This window comes from Cydia splendana, chromosome 10 (assembly GCF_910591565.1).
Source record: "Cydia splendana chromosome 10, ilCydSple1.2, whole genome shotgun sequence".
Classification (NCBI taxonomy): domain Eukaryota; kingdom Metazoa; phylum Arthropoda; class Insecta; order Lepidoptera; family Tortricidae; genus Cydia; species Cydia splendana.
Window position 1 is genome coordinate 21,749,726 of NC_085969.1, and position 23,610 is coordinate 21,773,335.

The 23,610-nt window shown below is 38.2% G+C and overlaps 1 protein-coding gene across 1 annotated transcript in view; it reads left to right on the forward strand.

The window, feature by feature from the left end:
* Positions 1-823: 823 nt before the first annotated feature.
* LOC134794422 (uncharacterized) overlaps positions 824-23,610 on the forward strand; it is a 32,871-nt gene continuing 10,084 nt past the window's right edge. Inside the window, exons 1-4 of the mRNA XM_063766233.1 lie at positions 824-1,842; positions 4,447-4,550; positions 11,981-12,164; positions 12,965-13,024. Coding sequence (XP_063622303.1) covers positions 1,011-1,842; positions 4,447-4,550; positions 11,981-12,164; positions 12,965-13,024 — 1,180 coding nt within the window. The 5' untranslated portion in view covers positions 824-1,010. The remainder of the gene's footprint in view (positions 1,843-4,446; positions 4,551-11,980; positions 12,165-12,964; positions 13,025-23,610) is intronic.

Genomic DNA, 23,610 nt, shown 5'->3' on the forward strand with positions numbered 1-23,610 from the left:
ACAAAAAGCCGATTTGCGTCAACAAGCGTTTCCAAAATACGTGCCTTTACTTTAGGTAGGTGTATATATGTACCGATATATTTACGTACGTCAGTGTATATTTATATATCTGTCAGTGTCAAAAGTGACATTTCTACTAGGAAAAATGACACTGACTAATCGGCATCGCACCGTTGTGACTTCTTATAAACATTGTTCGAATCGGGTCGACAATGAGGGATGTAGCTCGGAGCAATTCCGAGAATAACTATTCCATTGGGAAGACGCCACTTCTGTGCTGTTTCCATTATAACGGGACACTATTTGTAATTAGTTGTAAACAAACTTAATGACTAGCTTCATCCTAAAGGTTACATTCGAATTGAGACCGCAGCAATGTTATTCTTGCAGCGTTCGTCGCCGCATTACTGCCGCAATCATGACGTTCATTCCATCACTCATTGTATCAAAGAAATTGACAGATACAGTTGCGGCAACAACAACGCTGTAACAGTAATGCACCTGCAGTTGTCATCGGAACAATACCTTTACTATTGCAGCGGTAAACGGGATTTAAAACGTTATAATCGGAACAGTAATTAATGCGGTGTCAACAACGCAACTTATTGAGGAAAATTGACATTACCATCTTCCTTTTTCCACTACAGTTGCATCTACAAAATAAGAATATTATAATTGTTATACTGAAACATTTCAACTGAACCTTAATTAACTTATTTAATATTAATTTCCCGATACTGAATGAAAATGTCTCCGCAATATTGTAATGTCTTCCCACCGACCCACAGGACGCCGAGATAAATTAGGCTTGATTAGGTACCGCAAGTTTCAGCTCACTCGAGTAATCTTTTGATTTACAACGGAAGCACGGGAAAGTTTAAATTGATGCCTTAGTTTGCTTACCAACTTATTTAGATTGAAAATGAGGCTAATAAGTTTTTTTTTGTTTCAGATTCATAATTAAACAAGGAGAATCAAGATAATCTACCCGGACTATGTAAGAAGACAAAATGCTGCACAGAACTTCCTCTTCTTCACGGCGCCGCCGCGCGTCCCGAAGCGCAGCGACGTCTCCACAAGCTAGATCCCCTAGATCATCAGCTCAGCCCTCAAGAAGGGCGTCACTAGCGACCACAGAGACTGACGATGAGCTAGACACCCCACCTCCACCGAGAAGCCCTCGGGCCAGCTTAGCTCCAGACGCTGCGGAAACCTACCATAGAAGCCCCAGACATTCCTTAGTCCCTGACGCTGCCAGATCTCCAAGGGGCTCAATAGTACCAGAATCAGCACTCCAACCAAGGAACAGCCTAGCGCCAACCAGAAATAACCTCGGCGTCGACATCCCTTATGGATCCAGACTAAGTTTAAACCCTCAAGACTTCAACAGAAGTCCGCGTAACAGTTTAATTCCAGACATGAGCGCGAGGAGTCCTCGTCGGAGCCTCGTTCCAGAAGCAACTGGCTGGAATCAGCCAAGGAATTCACTAGTGCCTGATGTTGGAAGAAGTCCACGGCATTCCGTCGCGAGCATACAAATAGACCCAGCGAGGAGTCAGAAAGAACTGGGTCCTAGTCCAAGAACGAGTCCTAGAGGGAGTATAGCTGAAGTTAAAGAGAAAGAGGAAAGACCAAATAGGACACATAGAGGTTCCTTAGTGCCAGATCCTCAGAGGAGTCCAAGGGGAAGTATTGCGCCTTCAGAGAGGAGTGCAAGAGGGAGTCTGGTGGCTGGAGAGCTGGATGCAGCCAGGATCAGTCCGAGAGGCAGCCTGACGTTGACGTTCCAAGAGCCGTTGGTGTCAAGGGAGAGAAGGGCGAGCGAGGATAGCCAAGCTGCTGGTAAGTGCATTACCTTAGAACCTTTGGAAGTGAGAAACATTATTACCATATCATCAGAAAGACAGATACAGGCCTCCCTCCACACATTCATAAAATAAAGATACTTTTTCGGAGAGATGATGATGCCTAAATTACCGAGTTACCTTGGCATTTTTGGATTTATTTTTATATCCTCATGATGTTTTCCTTCAATAAAAAGCTACGCGTATATCAGACACATTAGTACAATATCTACCGGAGTTTAGACGCCATAATATGGCATATTATGTTCAGCTACCAATTCCTGTAGAAACCTTGCTGACATAATATTACTTTCCTTTAAACTTTTCCATCAGAACTGTAAACACAGTGTGACCGTTACTTATAATTCTGCCCCACCACGCACGAAAGTTGTAACAGCTATTGTCAGTTTGAATTTGGAATCTATTATTCGATAATAGAGTGTAAAATGTAATGTCTTTTACAATGGCAGTTACGTCTGTTATGAGTGGGGCAGTCGAGTTTCGCTGAAACAATCAAACTAATAACAAGTTTGAACTAGTTTTAATACCGCCCCGTATTGGCTTTTGAAAATTATAAATACACTATTACAACTTGAAGTTATTGTGAAATTCCTTTATCAACTATCGATTTACACGTGTTTTCTGTGCCCTAAAACAGTGTAAAGCTTAGTAAGTAATAAAGGCACTTTCACATGTTAAGCGCGTTTGACGCGCGATCTTCCTGCGTTTTATTTTCGTGGAGCTTACACATTGACGTTGAATTTGCATTGCTTTCTTGATGCGGTTATGCCGCGCGTTTGTAGTCAGCAGCAGAAGTTGCTAAGCGGGCGAGGTGTTCAAAATTACCATGACACGCTTCATTCGCTTAACAATAAAGTTGCGTCAAGATCATCTTGAACACCTGGCCCGCTTAGCAACTTCTGATGCTGACTGTATGCGAGTATAACGACAGTAGGATTTAGAAGTGTTCTGACCACGCCGGTAGGCTGCAGCCAGAGAAAGTCTTCAACAAAGCGCTTCGAGCTCGCTCGGTCAATAATTTCATTTAAAGAACAAATGCTAAGCATGAGGAATTTAGTCAACTGACCCACCTGTTCCTATCTCTATCGGCATCGCACGCGCCTAATTATATTGCTGTCGCGCTCGACCAACGTCATTGACCACAGGCATCATGGGCAATTATGTGCCTGCTATAGGGATAGGAACAGGTGAGTCAATGTACTTCTTCTTCTTCTTCTTCTTCCTTCTCTTATCCCACCTATGTGGGGTCGGGTCTCCTTGTCAGTTTGCGCCAGAGTGGTCGGTTCTGGGTTGTCTGTTCTTCGATGTTCAGGTTCTTCAGGTCGTTTCTAACATTGGACCACCACGTGGATTTTGGCCTGCCTCTTCCTCTAGGGCGTTCAGGAAGGTTAAGCGCAATTTTTACAATATGGTCATTTCCTCTTCTTCGAGTGTGGCCGTACCATCGTAGACGAGATTCAAGGAGTTTGTCTTGAATTGGTGCCACTTTGAAACTTCCGCGAACGTACTCGTTTCTTATCCGGTCTAGTCTTGTGACACCACCAGCCCAGCGTAGCATCTTCATCTCATTTACGTGAAGGGTTTGCTCGTGGTATTTCTTTATGGCCCAGCACTCAGAGCCGTATAGCATGGCAGGTCTCACGGCAATTTTATACACCTTTCCTTTCGCTTTAATGGGCATACGGCTGTCACATAGAACCCCTGATAAGCTTCGCCATTTGAGCCATGCCGCTTGTGTTCTGTGGGAGACGTCTGCATCTATATTGGCATCGGATGAGATGACAGATCCTAGGTATTTAAACCTAGTTACCTTAGGTACAGGATGTTCTCCGATGCACAGGTCTCTGTCGTCTTGGACTTCGGTAGAATGTACAAAAGAAGGTGATTCAATGTACAAAATTCCTTATTGTGCCAAGCATCCTTTCTTCAGGAAAAATCCCTATAACAATGCGCACTAAACGCACCTTCACCGCCTCTCATGTGAAAGGTCCCTAAAATGACCTACGGCGCTGAAAATGCCTCAAACCCTGTTAAGGGTTGTATTGAATGTCGACAGGTTCCCTTCCGGGGTATCACGTACGGTCCTCGCATGTTATCCTTTTGCTCTAATTATTGATTTATTTGCCTATTGAATGGTGACATGGGTCCGGACCTGGCTGGTTGAAATGCTGAACATTGTATTTGAATAGTAAATTAAGGTTACTTTTGACAAAGAGCTCAAGGGTCTATTTTGGTATTGCCGGGCTGAAAAGTAGTGCCGATGTCGTTACTTCGGCGCAGTACGGTTCCATTTTTATCGCCTGTCACTATGCGCGTCCCTTTCGCACTTTCATACTTGTTAGAACGTGACAGGCATGGTGACAAGCGATAAAAACGCGACCGTGCTACGCCACCTGCACCTGTAATACTTATCATACTTATCCCCGTTACAATTTATTTTCATGCATTCACTGTCGGAGATGTCACACCTTAATAAACAATACATGAGATTTTGGTCTATAGATAATTTAAAAATCAATTACCTATCTGGTTATAGTTTTACAAGTCGATAAAAGATTATAATACATGTTAATGTGTGCAGGGTCACGAGGCCGCAGCGTGTCACCCTACAGGGCTTCGCTGGCGGGCCGCCAGGGCGGAGTCTCCGACTCAGGTTCTAGGAGGGCCTCCAGTTCGGTCAGTCAGGTAAGACAGCTCTTAGTCTTAGCACAGAATATTAATTTTAGGTACACTATACACACTACCTAATGCCGGCTACACTCGTCGTGAGACCCCGTGACAGGCCGAGATTAGATAGTGAGAATATCTAATAATATGAGCGGAGCCGAAGCCAACACGTAGAGGCCCTTTTGACACTTTAATGAAACGTAAGGGGTACACCGAGCGGATGCTGCCCTTGCCCGTGTCATGGGACGTACGCAGAGGCAGCACCCGCCAGGGTGTAAGGACTATTGAGAGTTGATGGGATCTAAAATGAACTAGGTTATTGGGTGAAAGCGATGGACTAAGTACTGAGCTATGGGATAAGAAACCGGACGCCTGCCTAATAAAACTGTATGCAATTTTATTTCTGGCAGACGGTGACTCATCGCCCTCACAAGTGGGCCCCATAAAAAGCGACATCTATAGGATGGCTCAAGGGCAACATCGGTGTGAGCGGCTCAGGGGTGTCGAGAGGTGTGCGCCGCTTTCTACCCAGTGGCTATTAACACATTCAATACCACTAAGTGCTACGGGTTACGCTCGTAGCGCGTAGCCACGGTTTCGTCGTATGTAGCGCGTAGTCGCTACGAACAGTGTACCCGACAGTCGGGTTCTTGGTGTTGAATGTGTTAACAGCCACTGTGCCAACTCGCGTCTTATGCATATTTCACTTCCACCCCTGGAGCTTATAGTTATAACTCTAACGACTCCACTCTGGCCGGCCGGCTAAGGCAAGCCAGAAGCAGAATATTATCATTATGACCGACACATCCATCTATCGGAATAGCTAAGCAGGGCTGAAAAAGCAGTTTTTATTAACGAAAAATTAATAGTGGTGCGAGGTGCGAGTAATAAAATATGAATATCAAATCAATAACATAATATTCTAAAAATTCGAATACCATACCAGGTGTTGGCCAACTAGTCAGAAAGTTACGCAAACTATAACAAGATGTACTCGTATGTCGCCTCAGGACAGGACACTGATGTTATTCCTACTTCTTACACCCGAGTCGAACATACAAATACAATACTCTTCTAATTTTGAATCTTAAATATGTATATGTCGCAGTCAAAAGTGTGAACTGGCCAAAAGAACTTTTAAGCGACAAAAACAGGCAAAACTGCTTTTGACTGAGCATGTTGGTCAAAAGTAGTTTTACCTGAAAATCATTGGTTAATAGTAATTGTGACTGTTACTATCAGTCAAAAGTACTCGCAGAAATAGGTAGGTTAGGGTTATTTTTTTTTTGCTACGCCCTAAAAACGAAACTGTTCCCAGAGATAGGTAGGTTAGGGTTTTTTTTTGCTACGCCCTAAAAACGAAACTGCTGCCAGAAATAGGTATGATTTTCAGGTAAAACTACTTTTGACCAACATGCTCAGTCAAAAGCAGTTTTGCCTGTTTTTGTCGGTTAAAACTTCCTTTGACCAGTTCACACTTTTGACTGCAACATATATACCACGTAAGTGCTTTGGTGCTGTACTGTTAACTTATGTGTAAAGTTTTTAATAAATAAATAAATACAAAATACAAATAGAAATATCTTTATTCAGTAATAAAGGACACATGTTAGCTTACATATTAGTTAGCCGCTAAGTGCAAAGAAAATAACGACGTAGTTACCACAACACACAACACAATACAATATAAGTAGTGGTCTAATTTTCTTTGGACGAAAAATATGTGGGTACAGTCGCCATCAGATATATCGGAGCGGCCATGGTGCTCAAAAATATCTGAACACGCGCTCTAACGCCCTGACAATAGAGGCGTGTTCAGATATTTGTGAGCGCCTTGGACGCTCCGATATATCTGATGGCGACTGTACCTATACAGTGCCTGCCGCTTCTTTCTGCCATCGCTCTATGCGACAATATTTCCATCTTAACCACTCAGACGGTAGGCAGTCTCAACTTTGCATTTCACCAGATACTTCCTGCCTCGCTCAGCTAAAATGTGGAATTAACTCTCACCCGCAGTATTTCCAGACCAATCTTCTTCCAGTGCCATCTCCTACTGGAGGTCGGCTATCATGAGGGCTATACGAACTTTCGACACAGCTGCGCGGAATAATGAGCGTGTGCTCTGTTTGAACCATGTTCGGATATTTTTGATCCATGAGTTACGTCTTCGTCCGGATGATCTTTTCCCTTGGATTTTTCCTTGTATAATGAGTTGAAGGAGTTCTCGTTTCGCATGATATGACCAATTGACCAAGGTACTGTAGCTTGCGTCCAGACCAATACGACCTTCCAATCTTCATGAAACGAGGGTACTTCCATTTTAAAGCACATTTTAAACCCCTCTGGTGTTGCAGTTGGCCATGGGCAACGGTAATTACTTACCATCACACGATTCATATCCTCGTTTACCTCTTTTAATATAGTAAAAACTTAGCATATTTGAAGGAGAGCATATAAAGATAGATGGAAAAAGTTTTTGCATAAACTTAGTCACCAGTTGAGCAAATGTAGTGGTGTGGTCGACTCACCTAGACTATGAGAATACGTGACCAAAATGTTATTTCACAGAGTCAGCAGTCACTTTCATACCCACCTGACATGACAAGGACCGTTGATAAACTTCCCACCTTAAATCCCGCCCAACTCCGAAACTATGTTGTTGCGGCTTTTAGTTTCGGAGTTCCGAATCCGGTAATATTGTGATAAAATAGGTATTTGGGTCAATCAATTTTTTCTTGTCACTGGTTGCCATGGCTACTTTCCCCTGGGTCAGTCTTAAAACTTTAGTTTTATGGTTTTAAATTACACAAACATGCATTTTTGTGTAAGTAATAAACCCTTTATAATTATATGTGACGTCCCACGAGTAAAGGTACCTTATGGCGGTTGGCGCTTAAGCTATTATTAACGCCGCTCCAATATTATTGCGGCGCTATGCGACGTAAGCGCCAGCCGCGATAAGGTACTTTTTGCCGTGGAACGTCACATATTATATTTGGCTATTAAAGGATGACTCACGCCCCCAACCCCGGCCGCACAAATCCCAATAAGGCCTAGTTTACCCTCTGGGTTGAAAGGTCAGATGGCAGTCGCTTTCGTAAAAAATAGTGCTTACACCAATTCCTGGGATTAGTTGCCAAGCGGACTCCAGGCTCCCATGAGCCGTGGCAAAATGCCGGGACAACGCGAGGAAGATGATGATGAAACAATGACTCACGCTTAGGGTTGCCAACCGTACTATATTATATAGTATTGTACTATATTTTGGCTCTCTGTACTATAAACTTTTGGAAAAATATATAGTACGCTAAAATACTATATTTCCGATTAAACGTATATTACACTCATGTTTAGTATTTTATCTAAAAGTACTATATTTTTTTGAAATGTTCTATATTTTTGATGCCTTATTCTGGAAAATACTATATTCCACCAAAAAAAAGTTGGCAACCCTACTCACGCTAGACCGGGCCAAGCCTGGGCCGAGGCGTTCGACATATCATTTTCTATGACGGCTGATCGGTGATCACGTGGTGCTTTCCATAGAAAACGAAGCTCCGGAAGCTCCGGCCAGGTCTAGCGTGAGTCATCCTTAACTCACTAAGCAAGTTTGAAGAGTGATACAGATACAACAATTTTCATCTAATAAATTTTGCTATTATAATAATATCATCTAGCTAACAAGCAAAATAACAAAAAGAAATACACACCCATTTGCGTTTCCATTCTCATTTTGGTAAGTTTTATTTTACCAAATTGAATGACACAATAACATTTCGACACAGAAAATAATTTCCTAAATAAAACAGTTGACAATGTGCTGAACAATCTCCAAACAACAAAAGCAAGACTTAGTAGCTATATTATATTTATTGTACTCGCAGCTCGTAGAAGGTGACATTGCAAAATCGTAGGGACAGGGATGATGAATGGCTTTCGCGACCACACAATGAGATATGAAGTCCGACGACAAATAGGTTCGTGATTAATTTAATATGTCGAAACCAGGGTGGATCAGTACTTGAGACCAGGCGTGGCTCACTCCGCGATTTCGTCGCATCGCTACAAGTACATGCGGCTCACACCAGTTTTGGTGTCTAGACATAGTAGTTGCCGTGCACCGCTATGGAACGGACGCCTGCTCGCGCTTGCGCTTGTATCTCTCGTAATAGACACCTTCTGTACTAGTACTATTATTTATTCTGTGTTGAGACTTTGTATTCCTCGTTTTTAGGACTTTGGTTTATTTTTAAGGTTTCGTAATCATTTTTAGGTACACCATGTCCGGCATGTTACGGCGGTTTCAAGGATGACTCACGTTAGACCGGGCCGGAGCTTCCAGCGCATCGTTTTCTATGGAAAGCATCACGTGATCACCTGTCATGTCATAGAAAAGTAAGCCCGGAAGCTCCGGCCCGGACACGGCCCGGTCTAACGTGATTCTTCCCTAAGGGCCCGAAATAGGTACTTTTACCCATTTTTCACACAAATTTTCGTCGTAGTTCGTATGTATGTAAGTTGCCTGACACGATTGTATCGATATTATGTGTATCGGATGTCGATAAATGAGAACTCCCTATGACATTTAAAAAATGCCACAATAAATCCTCTGATGATAATACTGTTACTGATATCCGTGCCGATAAGTTCTGAGCTCTAGTCAGAAGTTAGAATGGCAGACTGCAAGGTACTCTGCCCTTATGATGTGAACTTTAATACTGGAACAAGTACGTGGGAGGAATAGCGGCTTTATTTAACTTTAACTATATTCTGTTCGTAAACTAAAAGTCTTTACAGTGTGCATATGTATCTGATTTTCTACGAGATAAAACTCTACGATGAACTTTTATGAAACTAATAAATACGAAATAAAAGTTACTAAAATAAAATTATATATTATTGTCAAATCTCTTGCGCGGCATTCAAATATTCGAGGTTACCATTGCATCTCTCGCGGTACAGTAACTATACGTAGCTTATTGAGCTCTATTCAAACTTCCATAGTTATCCTAGTTAACCTAAATCTGTCATTGACCTACAGCACACCTACAGCTACATTTCTATACAGGGTGGCTAAATCATAAGTGCATTCTCGTTGCCAGAGAGGTTTTGGGATTATACTGAGTAACTTTTCAATCGCGAAAAAAAGTTTGGCCTTTTCATACATTTTGGCTGGTCTATTTTCTATGGGAGGGTAAAATTTTTTTCGCGATTTCGGGATTGGTTCTATATAAAAGTTGCTCAGTATAATCCCAAAACCTCCATGGTAACGGGAATGCACTTATTTTTCAGCCACCTGTATAGTCCCAAAGCTAAAAAGTGCTAGTAAAACCTGTCCCATTTTCCTCCTGACATTTTCCCGCCCTACACCACAATTATAATCGATGCAATAATCGGCCGCCAGTAGCGCGTTAATGCAATCGAATCGGGTACTAACGCCTGTGGGCGTTTAATGATTCCACTCGAATCGGGTCACAAGTACCTACACTCGGAAATATTGGTGAAGTGGTCGCAAATTAGGAAGCATGCTCATTTAATTATCGGTTTCTAATCGTTGACTACAATGTATAGCAATGATATTATAAATACAGATAGGGTAGCGTTACAAAATTGAAGCGCTTAAGTTGTACATATTGTACAATTGCTCTTTAGTCGCGCCTACTGCTGCACTCCCGCACACCACAAGATAAAGAGACAGACTTATGTCCAGTGCCTTTTCTGTGCCACGACACATGGCTTCCTAATTTTTTAATGTAATACATAGTTAATAGTTTTTAGTAATTAAGTTGTTTTGCATGTTCTTATCTTGTACTTTGTCAATGCCGTGTATGTTGTATGGTATGAATAAAGAAATTATCTTCAACAACGAGTGTAAGAAGGATGAATGGTATGCGAAAATTTATCAACAAAAACACATTTATTCGTAGGTAACGAATTAAATATAGAAGAATGTTTTGTACTCACACAGTATAACATAATATTAGAACGATTATTCGAAGATGTCGTTCTAATTTCTAATGCTACTCAACCACGCATTAAATTACAATTTTATTGTAACAGCTATTGGAAAACCAGTTTGAATTTGGAATTTGGCCGGAGAATACGGAAAACAATTGAATGTGTTTTCCAATGGCCGTTAGGGCTGTAATTCGTGGTGAACAGAATTGATGGTGTACTCTAAAATAATTGATAAATGCGGTTGCCATTAGGTAAGAAATGTTAGGATGGTTGAAAGAACATCTCTTACTCGTAAGTAACAGAATGTTAGAACGCTTATTCGATTATGGCGCTTAAATCATTCATGGTGTAAAATACACCTTGAGGAGGAAAGGAGGGGGAGATAATACTCACAATCTCTCTGATGTTGCGGGTGTCCATGGGAAACGGTAATCGCTTACCGTATCTTCATCTGCTCGTTTGTCTCCTATATCGTAAAAAAATGACAAATGCGGTCGCCATTTTAGTAAGGATGCCTAAAATATCCGTCAACACTTAATGGCCGCATTGCATTAGTGTATACCGGGTGTGGCCTGTAACACGAGCAAATAATTAAAGCATTGATTGTGCTCCTCAAACGGTGACACTTTTGTACAACAACTTTTAAAAATTATGAAGTATTTAGACTCCCTATTTTTCATACAAAATAAATATTGCCTTCAATGGACGCCATCACCACGTCATATCATTGTGATTGACGTTGCTTGTCACGCCTTAAACATAACAAAATTCGCAATACATTGCGTCTTAGAATAAACTTTTAAGTGTATTTAAAATCAAACCACAAGTTATTTTTAAAAGTTGCTGAACAAATGTTGGTCAGTATGAGGAGTACAGCCTACAGTTTAATTTTTTGCTCGTATTACAGGCCACACCCGGTATAGAATGCGGGTTGACTTATCAAGACCTTTTGGACATAATAATATATGCTCTATCCTTTATCGTATATACTCGTACTAAGTATTTCTTCTTTGCCTTGTTATATATTGGAAGCAAGATTAAAACCAGCTGTCAATGTCTGACTAGACAGAAATTTAGCGCAAACAATATTATGATCCGACTATGTAAACTAAAGATGCAAAACAACGCCACCCCCTTAAGTTACGTTTTTAAAAGATTAATACAGTCAACAATCAAACTTGTACTAAATTAAACAGGGGTTGTTATTAATATAAATTACTAAAAGTCATAAACAGGAATATAAAACTAAAACTAACTACATTTAAAATAACTAAAATTAAAAATACATACCTATCAAAATTTGGTGCCCTCGGGATAGTGCCCAACACGCAGGCAGCGTTCCCGCCGCGCTGGATTGCGATTGAAATTCTTGCCGCGAGAAAGCTGCCCGCGCGGGGGTCGCCCGTTGCCTTAAATTAAACATGTTTTATTGTCAAAATGAACATATATCTCATGCGATCTGAACTTGAATATTTATTGTTTCCCAGGTATCAGGCGACGAGCAGCGTCGCCTTTGCGGAGAACAGGCCAAGTACAACGAACGCAGCCTCGGACTTGGCGTCGGTTTGACCACGTACGGCTCCGTGGCGTACCAGCTGAAGGATGCCAACATGGAGGCGTCGGGGACTATGGACTTCGTGTGCCGAGCGGCTAAAATTATGAACAGGACAAGTAAGTAACATAATTATATTATTATTGATGTTTCTCTTCCTACCCATCCAGGTACAGAGACAATTGAAAATGCCACGACTTCGTGAGCCAAGCGGTTAAGATTATGAACAGGACTATGATTTATTTCTAGCTCTACTTACAGATTAGTCGTAATTCTTAGCTCAGGCCGCGTAGCCAAGATGCCAATAGCTTACGGTCCGTAGCGATCGAAACGCAACTGTCACTTTCGCACTAATATGGAAGAGTGATAGAAAGACATAAAGCTTTTCGTTGTCGAAGCGACAGCGATTGTAACGTTGGCTAGGCCGGCAGGCCTCTCAAAGACAAGTTACTCCAGTTAAAACCTAAAATTAACCTACTAACATTTGGTATAAGAAATATAAAAACAATTCACTTTTGATATGGAAATCGAAATTTTTCTTTTCCAAATAAAGTCTCCTTTGTTTCGTGTGAATTGTTTTGGAAATTTTTGAGGACTGTTTCAGCTTTTTGGATACTTTTTGCAACTTGCACATCTGTAGTCTTACCTCAACACTGCGGAGAATGAAGCAAGGAGGAGGCTATACATAATAGTTACCTAGTTCCTTTCCTACTAAATAAATATGTTTCTATCAGTGTACCATGGTATGGTATGCACCACAGATGGAATTACAGTGCTTTAAGTTTTTTTTATTCTTGTTTTATTATTTCACAACATACAAAAATAAATAAGTACGGTCCGGTCCACACACAAAAAAAATTATTAATAACTGATTATATATTTTTATTATTATTGTATATTGTTAGTATGTTTGTTGCAGTTCTCATGACTGTCTTCCTGGCTTGTCTCTCCACGTTGCCCGTCATCATGATGATCATGGGTGAGTCCTCTTTAATATTATTAATGAATCTTTATGAAAAATACTCCAAAAATCCCTACACGTTCGTAGTTTAAATAAAATAAATAAATAAATATTATAGGACATTTTTACACAAATTGATTAAGCCCCACAGTAAGCTCAAGAAGGCTTGTGTTGTTTATAGATACCCACTTGCAAAAATACAAATTTACCTACCAAATTAACTGTATTAAGGAAAATTTTAAAGGATAATATTGAAATTGGTGGGATAAATATAAATGCTAAAAATGTATACACGCAGTCATTAAGAAAAGATTTATTATACCTGATTATACCCACTGTAAAATACTGAGAATAATTAAACAACATGCTATTAATAAAACGCGTTGAGCTACCACTGAAAGCGATAATTCTGACCCATGTAAAAATCCATGTATATTCGTTAAGCTAATTCCCTAAAACTTCTGACCAAAAGTAATCCAGCGTTAATTAAAGCCCCACAAAAACTCAATCCTTTTCATACGGGTTCGAAAAACCCTTCTGCCCTTTCGGGGTCGAGGCTTGCAGGTGGGGGGTTAATTTTTCGAGGGCATTTACAAATCGTCGGGCACAGAGATCTACGGCGCTGAAAGGGTTAAGCTAAAGCTAAAGTCTAAATAAGTAGGGTTTTTCTGTAAGTATATATAAATTTACAATGTGTACTATTTTATTTAACTTTTAACTAATACCTATGTTAGGAATGTCAACTAACAATATTCGATTAGATTTAATATAACATGGGAACTTGTTTGATATATTCATTTAACATACTGTGACATCATTTACCAAGGTTTTGTTGATAATTTAAAGTTTGCATACTTACTATCAAATACAGATTTCTTAATCGCAAACATAAACTTGCCCGATAAAGTTTATTTTTCAAAAACTGAGGTTCAGATAAAAATTGCACATATCTTTTTAAAGTTTGAGTTTTGAATTTAAGTAATTGAAATGGTTCGTTCACTTTCTATGCCAGGTTGAATGAAAGCACAACTATTTTGAATGAAAAGAACATAAAGAGCGCGGGATGTAAAGGATTTCGTATACAAAGGCAAGCTTGAAATGCTTCAAACCAGTACCTATGGAATAAAAAGAGCATAAATTGCCGGTATGATGAATGAAACTGAATACAGGGCCCGTATATGGCCCTTTAAATTTACGACATAGGCACGTATAGTGCTAATTACCGCACTAGGGCGGTAAAGTTGCACCGTATATACTGTAAACGCTTCATAGTTAATGCGTCTGCGCCGTCTGTGTAGTCTGTGCCTTAGCCATAAAACTAGATTATTAATTTAATTTAAAATCATGAAACAAAGGATTTTCTTTAGAGCTGATTGAAAATTTTAATTATTAAATTAATGAACTTTCCAATTGTTTAATATTTTACGAGACGGTAATAAAATATGAACTAAGTATTTTTAATAGGTAGCTTAGGTACATTTTTATATTCTATTATTTATTATATGTAGGATTTTTTTTATAATTTTACATTTTTGATGGATACTTAAATAAATTTCTCATATATACGTAATTTAAGGCGGTAATGTAACAATAAATAAATATTTATTTACTATTTTTATAATATGTAGGAATATGCCACTCACCTACCTTACATATTTTGCACAGCAAACCGTGAAAATAAATCACAAAAACCCGCCGGCAAAGAGCCGCTCCCATACAACCGCAGTCACGCTCTCATTTTATAACGAAATGGTTAAATTCATGAAACGTGGGATGAACACATGTAAATATATACTAAAAACAAAAGCTTATTGCTGCCTATAAATCTAAACTAGTCCTATCGAATGAACAATACATTTTGTAGGCGACTCAGACAGATTACATTTCTTAACCCTCGTTCAGAAATTCTTTATTTTATTTTACTGTTTTTTCGTATTTTAGTGTCTTTAATCAATATAACTACTTAATCTTCTTCTTCTTCTACCTAGCGTTATCCCGGCCTTTGCCAGGGTCCGCTTTCCTACTTGATTTCCTCCACTTTGCACGATCCTGGGCGTCGTCTCGTGTGAGCCCGTCCACGCTCATCTGCTTTCACGACATCGAGCATTCGCTTTTTTGGTCTGCTTATAATATAACTACTTAATGTATAACAATATTTGTTTGTTTTGCAAAGCTATTGTTTAACTCTTAGTGCTAATTAAAACCAAAATATTACTTCGCTAATCCGCGAAAAGATAACGTGCTAGTCAATCAGTGCTAACCCGTTATACTTACTTGTGTATTTTTCTTATTCTTAGTGCTAATATCCCTATTGATCTCTTAAGCGTGGCTACCGAGTGAGTCACGAATAAAACATTACACATCAAATACAAATGAACGTTTTTAAATATTTATCACTCAAAATCAACACTTAAAAGTCAGTTCAACCAGCCAACCATATTATAAGGAAAAACCTTAAACCTTTGCATCAAATTACTTTGCAAATCTTGTGTATAAAATGCAACATTCATATCAGTTTTTGAAGAATAAAGCGAGCCTTTACGAGCTGGTGTGGTGAAAATAACTTTTTTCACTTGGTAAAATTCGTCTTTATCATTATATTATAAGTGTAGGCTTTTATAGGACCAAAGTTTTAAAATTAATGCAACAGTTATATATTTCAACTAATCAAAATTTTATTAGTTGAAATATATTCAATAAAATCATAATGAAAGAGAAAAATAAAGCAAAAAATTTCGACAAACGTACATAATAAATATAAAACATTGTTTTTATAATAAAATTATAAAAACAAGTTTCTACTATAAGCTTACCATTTGGCTATAAACACTCAGTTCAAGTAGACACAACTTCGAAAAGGAAGCCAATAGGAGGATTCAGTTTGATTGGACAGCGTTTAGGAAGTTATACCACATATTTTCGACGGATATACTAGTAGAAGAAGAAGCGCTGGCTGGACGTCGTGACAGCGGATATGAAAGAGCACAATCTAACACCTGAGGATGCCGAAAACCGGGCAAAGTGGAGAAGATTGAGCAGGAAAGCGGACCCTGGCGCTAGACCGGGAAAACGCTAGGTTGAAGAAGAAGATACTAGTAGAAGATTACGTATGAGTAATTTAAGAAGGCTCCATCTCCATACATAATTATTATTAGCGCAAATGTGATGAAAAATACCATTATCGCATCAGAGATAGGGATTACCTAGATAGATAATAAAATAAAGTAGGTATGTTCTTAATAGAAAAGTTAAGCGAAGTAGCAAATGAAAGTAATGACACTAATGACTGTAATTCACTTTCAAATTGTCCTATACCTAGGTATTGATTGAGTTTTCACTCAACCAAATGTACTTCGGAAAGGTCATCCAATCTTTTATTGTACTTTTTATACACCCTAGTTTAGCATATATTCAGATTACGCAACTTAATTACGCCCCGGATTTTCAACGAAATAAAATTTACGTCCATTTTGATTATTTTGGGTTTGATAATAGAACGAATATTTTTATTAAATTATTATTATGCTCGTAAAACAAATTTGTTATATTTATAGAGTCTGTGCGGAAAGTGACTAGCCCGGGAAGTATGACAGACAGTTAATTAACTGTCATAAGGTGCAAATTTTGGTATCGGATGAATTCACTTAGCACCGATGTAATATACGTAAAGCTAAGCTAATTGAGCCCGGTAGACATCCGCCACCCCCTGGCAGGTAGGCAGGGGGGGCAGTCAAAGTAATTTGTAATGGATTCAAGCTTTCAACTCCTTTTTAACGCCGTTAGAGGATGAATTATTAAAAACGGTGAAATTATTTTTCTTGTAATTCAACGAAGTATCTTTTACGAAGTTTGAAATTCCTAGCTTAAAATAAAACATGAACCCCATACAAACTTTCATCCCCTTTTCAACCCCCTTAGGGGTTGAATTTTTCAAAATCGCTTCTTATCTCTTGTACACATTATAAATGTAACATGGTGTGCAAATTTCAACTTTCTAGAATTTATAGTGTCGGCTGATAATAGTAATAGTTGAATAACAAAAATTGCAAACCGATTGTGATTTGTTCGTCAATATTTTTATTTTTTCTATTAAACTGTACAAAAATTAATTCCTCATGCCCGATTTATCTGGAAATTATACCAAACTCGAGGTGGTAGGTAAATAGAAGCCGATATGCGGCGTGTAACTTTGGTTGCCCCCCTGCCTACCCACCAGGGGGTGGCGGATGGCTACCGGACTGGATTGGCTTAGCTTCACGTATACTACATCTGTGCCAAGTGAATTCATTCGTTACCAAAATTTACACGTCCCATACATTGGGTGACACTACTTCCCTCACTAGACGTATCGTAGAATGTATTAGGCCCCATACATTTCACGACTCTTCTCTTTCCGCACAGACTATAGGATCAGACCAACAATCAGACAGATTAGCGTTAGAAAAAACAAATTGGGGCAATTTTTTTATCTGTAGGTTTTATAAGTTTTGTTATGTTTGTTTATTTATTTCTTTGTTTTTATGAATAAATAAATAGTTCAATTGAAAAAACATAAAGTTGAAATTTAAAAGCTTGAAGGAAAAATTATATGGATATTTCTGGCGAATTGATTCATTCGCTGCTATTGATGCTGATTTACTTACATTATACATTTTTTCTCACTAATAAAGTAAAATTGTGAATAAGCTTTCTCGTTATGGGCGCTCCGTCAAAAACAATAGCTGCCACTCACACGCCACGTCAACGTAACGTCAAAACGTTAATGTTGACATATTTTCATCTGCGGGTTTTGACGGATTACTTATTATTATTATTAAATGACGTTGAAGCGATGTCGGGAATTTTGCGTAGAATTTATATAAACTTTAAAAAATATTTGGAATCTCCTACAAAATTTTTGTGTACAATTTTACATCGTGCAATAAAGCGTACATAAATATAATTATAAGTTTGAAACTGGACCGATTTAGATATATATGAAGATTGTTTGAGCCTTGAGGAAGGACAGAGATAGTTTTTATTAGGTACCTATATAAAACTTTTTCATTCCTATTAATTAAATATATAAACAAAGTACGTGTACCTATGTAAATCTGATCTATTAAAACAGGAAAATAAATTTAATACTTCGTTATAAATAAATCCTTTACAAAATATCTAGGTATGAATAACTACCCTTTACATCCCGAATTCATTAAAACTCAAACAAACTTATAACATGACTCATCAACTGAGACCCACGCAGATTTATTATACGATTATATATCCCGTAGACCCCCAGGCCAATTCGAACTTGCCTGACCTGACATCAAAACGATATCGAATATAGATTTTTTTTGATACCTATAATACATATCTTCTATCTATACATATACATATAATAAAGCTGAAGACGGTCGAAAGTCTGTACATGGAAGATATTTGAAAAAAAGTTGGCTGGGGATACTTAGAATCGATAACAGAACACGTTCCAAAAGTTTATAGAATTTTTGTCTGTTTGTCTGTTTATCTGTTTATCTGTTTGTCTGTTTATTTGAACGCGCATCACGTGAAAACGGCTGAACGGATTTTGATGAAAACTTTACTAATCTGTCGAGATAATCCCCGGCCAGGTTATAGGCTATAAAAATTCAACCCCTAAAAGGGGGGGTAGCCACAACACACGATTGACTTAAGTTTGCCCCTGAATCTTATGGCGCTACTTAGGAAGGAGGGGCAAACTTTTTTCAAATATGTGCTACCACTATTGAGTACCTACCCTGGTAAACTAACAGATGGAGCTGAATTTAATACGTTGTGACAAGAATAAGCCACCGAGGAAAGATTTTGCCAAATTAACTCTAAGTTTAGAAGACACGGATATCAACAAAAATAATTGAATAATTACGTTGATTTAATAAATTAATAATATATCGAAAAATGTTCGCGCTCGCTTCGCTCGCGTTTTCAATAACTTTCTAAGATATGGCGACTGCACCAGCATTACTCTGTTGCAACGTTACAGCTGTAGCACTGTCAATTTTCGTGATAAAATGATGTGACTAATTTCCATACTAAAAGTAAAAATGTACAACTGTCTATCAAATTGCGTTTTTATATCGAAAAATTGTCGCGCTCGCTTCGCTCGCGTTTTTAATCACTTTCTAATATATAGCCACTGCAGCAGCATTACTCTGTTGCAACGTTACTGCTGCAGCACTGTCAATTTCCGGATAAAATGATGTGACTGATTTCCATACTAAAAGTAAAAATGTACAACTGTCTATCAAATTGCGTTTTTATATCGAAAAATTTTCGCGCTCGCTTCGCTCGCTTTTTCAATAACTTTCTAAGATATGGCGACTGCAGCAGCATTACTCTGTTACAACGTTATTGCTGTAGCACTGTCAATTTTCGTGATAAAATGATGTGACTCATTTCCATACTAAAAGTAAAAATGTACAACTGTCTATCAAATTGCGTTTTTATATCGAAAAATTTTCGCGCTCGCTTCGCTCGCTTTTTCAATAACTTTCTAAGATATGGCGACTGCAGCAGCATTACTCTGTTACAACGTTATTGCTGTAGCACTGTCAATTTTCGTGATAAAATGATGTGACTCATTTCCATACTAAAAGTAAAAATGTACAACTGTCTATCAAATTGCGTTTTTATATCGAAATATTTTCGCGCTCGCTTCGCTCGTGTTTTTAATCACTTTCTAATATATAGCGACTGCAGCAGCATTACTCTGTTGCAAAGTTGCTGCTGCAGCACTGTCAATTTTCGTTATAAAACGATGTGACTGATTTCCATACTAAAAGTAAAAATTTACAACTGTCTATCAAATTGCCTATTTATACTGAAAAAATTTCGCGCTCGCTTCGCTCGCGTTTTCGATCACTTTCTAAGATATGGCGACTGCAGCAGCATTACTCTGTTGCAACGTTACTGCTGTAGCACTGTAAATTTTCGTGATATAATGATGTGACTGATTTCCATACTAAAAGTAAAAATGTACAACTGTCTATCAAATTGCGTTTTTATATCGAAAAATTTTCGCGCTCGCTTCGCTCGCGTTTTTAATCACTTTCTAATATATGGCGACTGCAGCTGCATTACTCTGTTGCAACGTTACTGCTGCAGCACTGTCAATTTTCGTGATAAAATGATGTTACTGATTTCCATACTAAAAGTAAAAATGTACAACAGTCTATCAAATTGCGTTTTAATATCGAAAAATTTTCGCGCTCGCTTCGCTCGCTTTTTCAATAACTTTCTAAGATATGGCGACTGCAGCAGCATTACTCTGTTACAACGTTATTGCTGTAGCACTGTCAATTTTCGTGATAAAATGATGTGACTCATTTCCATACTAAAAGTAAAAATGTACAACTGTCTATCAAATTGCGTTTTTATATCGAAAAATTTTCGCGCTCGCTTCGCTCGCTTTTTCAATAACTTTCTAAGATATGGCGACTGCAGCAGCATTACTCTGTTACAACGTTATTGCTGTAGCACTGTCAATTTTCGTGATAAAATGATGTGACTCATTTCCATACTAAAAGTAAAAATGTACAACTGTCTATCAAATTGCGTTTTTATATCGAAAAATTTTCGCGCTCGCTTCGCTCGCTTTTTCAATAACTTTCTAAGATATGGCGACTGCAGCAGCATTACTCTGTTACAACGTTATTGCTGTAGCACTGTCAATTTTCGTGATAAAATGATGTGACTCATTTCCATACTAAAAGTAAAAATGTACAACTGTCTATCAAATTGCGTTTTTATATCGAAATATTTTCGCGCTCGCTTCGCTCGTGTTTTTAATCACTTTCTAATATATAGCGACTGCAGCAGCATTACTCTGTTGCAAAGTTGCTGCTGCAGCACTGTCAATTTTCGTTATAAAACGATGTGACTGATTTCCATACTAAAAGTAAAAATTTACAACTGTCTATCAAATTGCCTATTTATACTGAAAAAATTTCGCGCTCGCTTCGCTCGCGTTTTCGATCACTTTCTAAGATATGGCGACTGCAGCAGCATTACTCTGTTGCAACGTTACTGCTGTAGCACTGTAAATTTTCGTGATATAATGATGTGACTGATTTCCATACTAAAAGTAAAAATGTACAACTGTCTATCAAATTGCGTTTTTATATCGAAAAATTTTCGCGCTCGCTTCGCTCGCTTTTTCAATAACTTTCTAAGATATGGCGACTGCAGCAGCATTACTCTGTTACAACGTTATTGCTGTAGCACTGTCAATTTTCGTGATAAAATGATGTGACTCATTTCCATACTAAAAGTAAAAATGTACAACTGTCTATCAAATTGCGTTTTTATATCGAAATATTTTCGCGCTCGCTTCGCTCGTGTTTTTAATCACTTTCTAATATATAGCGACTGCAGCAGCATTACTCTGTTGCAAAGTTACTGCTGTAGCACTGTAAATTTTCGTGATATAATGATGTGACTGATTTCCATACTAAAAGTAAAAATGTACAACTGTCTATCAAATTGCGTTTTTATATCGAAAAATTTTCGCGCTCGCTTCGCTCGCGTTTTTAATCACTTTCTAATATATGGCGACTGCAGCTGCATTACTCTGTTGCAACGTTACTGCTGCAGCACTGTCAATTTTCGTGATAAAATGATGTTACTGATTTCCATACTAAAAGTAAAAATGTACAACAGTCTATCAAATTGCGTTTTAATATCGAAAAATTTTCGCGCTCGCTTCGCTCGCTTTTTCAATAACTTTCTAAGATATGGCGACTGCAGCAGCATTACTCTGTTACAACGTTATTGCTGTAGCACTGTCAATTTTCGTGATAAAATGATGTGACTCATTTCCATACTAAAAGTAAAAATGTACAACTGTCTATCAAATTGCGTTTTTATATCGAAAAATTTTCGCGCTCGCTTCGCTCGCTTTTTCAATAACTTTCTAAGATATGGCGACTGCAGCAGCATTACTCTGTTACAACGTTATTGCTGTAGCACTGTCAATTTTCGTGATAAAATGATGTGACTCATTTCCATACTAAAAGTAAAAATGTACAACTGTCTATCAAATTGCGTTTTTATATCGAAAAATTTTCGCGCTCGCTTAGCTCGCTTTTTAAATAACATTCTAAGATATGGCGACTGCAGCAGCATTACTCTGTTACAAAGTTATTGCTGTAGCACTGTCAATTTTCGTGATAAAATGATGTGACTCATTTCCATACTAAAAGTAAAAATGTACAACTGTCTATCAAATTGCGTTTTTATATCGAAATATTTTCGCGCTCGCTTCGCTCGTGTTTTTAATCACTTTCTAATATATAGCGACTGCAGCAGCATTACTCTGTTGCAAAGTTGCTGCTGCAGCACTGTCAATTTTCGTTATAAAACGATGTGACTGATTTCCATACTAAAAGTAAAAATTTACAACTGTCTATCAAATTGCCTATTTATACTGAAAAAATTTCGCGCTCGCTTCGCTCGCGTTTTCGATCACTTTCTAAGATATGGCGACTGCAGCAGCATTACTCTGTTGCAACGTTACTGCTGTAGCACTGTACATTTTCGTGATATAATGATGTGACTGATTTCCATACTAAAAGTAAAAATGTACAACTGTCTATCAAATTGCGTTTTTATATCGAAAAATTTTCGCGCTCGCTTCGCTCGCTTTTTCAATAACTTTCTAAGATATGGCGACTGCAGCAGCATTACTCTGTTACAACGTTATTGCTGTAGCACTGTCAATTTTCGTGATAAAATGATGTGACTCATTTCCATACTAAAAGTAAAAATGTACAACTGTCTATCAAATTGCGTTTTTATATCGAAATATTTTCGCGCTCGCTTCGCTCGTGTTTTTAATCACTTTCTAATATATAGCGACTGCAGCAGCATTACTCTGTTGCAAAGTTACTGCTGTAGCATTGTAAATTTTCGTGATATAATGATGTGACTGATTTCCATACTAAAAGTAAAAATGTACAACTGTCTATCAAATTGCGTTTTTATATCGAAAAATTTTCGCGCTCGCTTCGCTCGCGTTTTTAATCACTTTCTAATATATGGCGACTGCAGCTGCATTACTCTGTTGCAACGTTACTGCTGCAGCACTGTCAATTTTCGTGATAAAATGATGTTACTGATTTCCATACTAAAAGTAAAAATGTACAACAGTCTATCAAATTGCGTTTTAATATCGAAAAATTTTCGCGCTCGCTTCGCTCGCTTTTTCAATAACTTTCTAAGATATGGCGACTGCAGCAGCATTACTCTGTTACAACGTTATTGCTGTAGCACTGTCAATTTTCGTGATAAAATGATGTGACTCATTTCCATACTAAAAGTAAAAATGTACAACTGTCTATCAAATTGCGTTTTTATATCGAAAAATTTTCGCGCTCGCTTCGCTCGCTTTTTCAATAACTTTCTAAGATATGGCGACTGCAGCAGCATTACTCTGTTACAACGTTATTGCTGTAGCACTGTCAATTTTCGTGATAAAATGATGTGACTCATTTCCATACTAAAAGTAAAAATGTACAACTGTCTATCAAATTGCGTTTTTATATCGAAAAATTTTCGCGCTCGCTTCGCTCGCTTTTTCAATAACT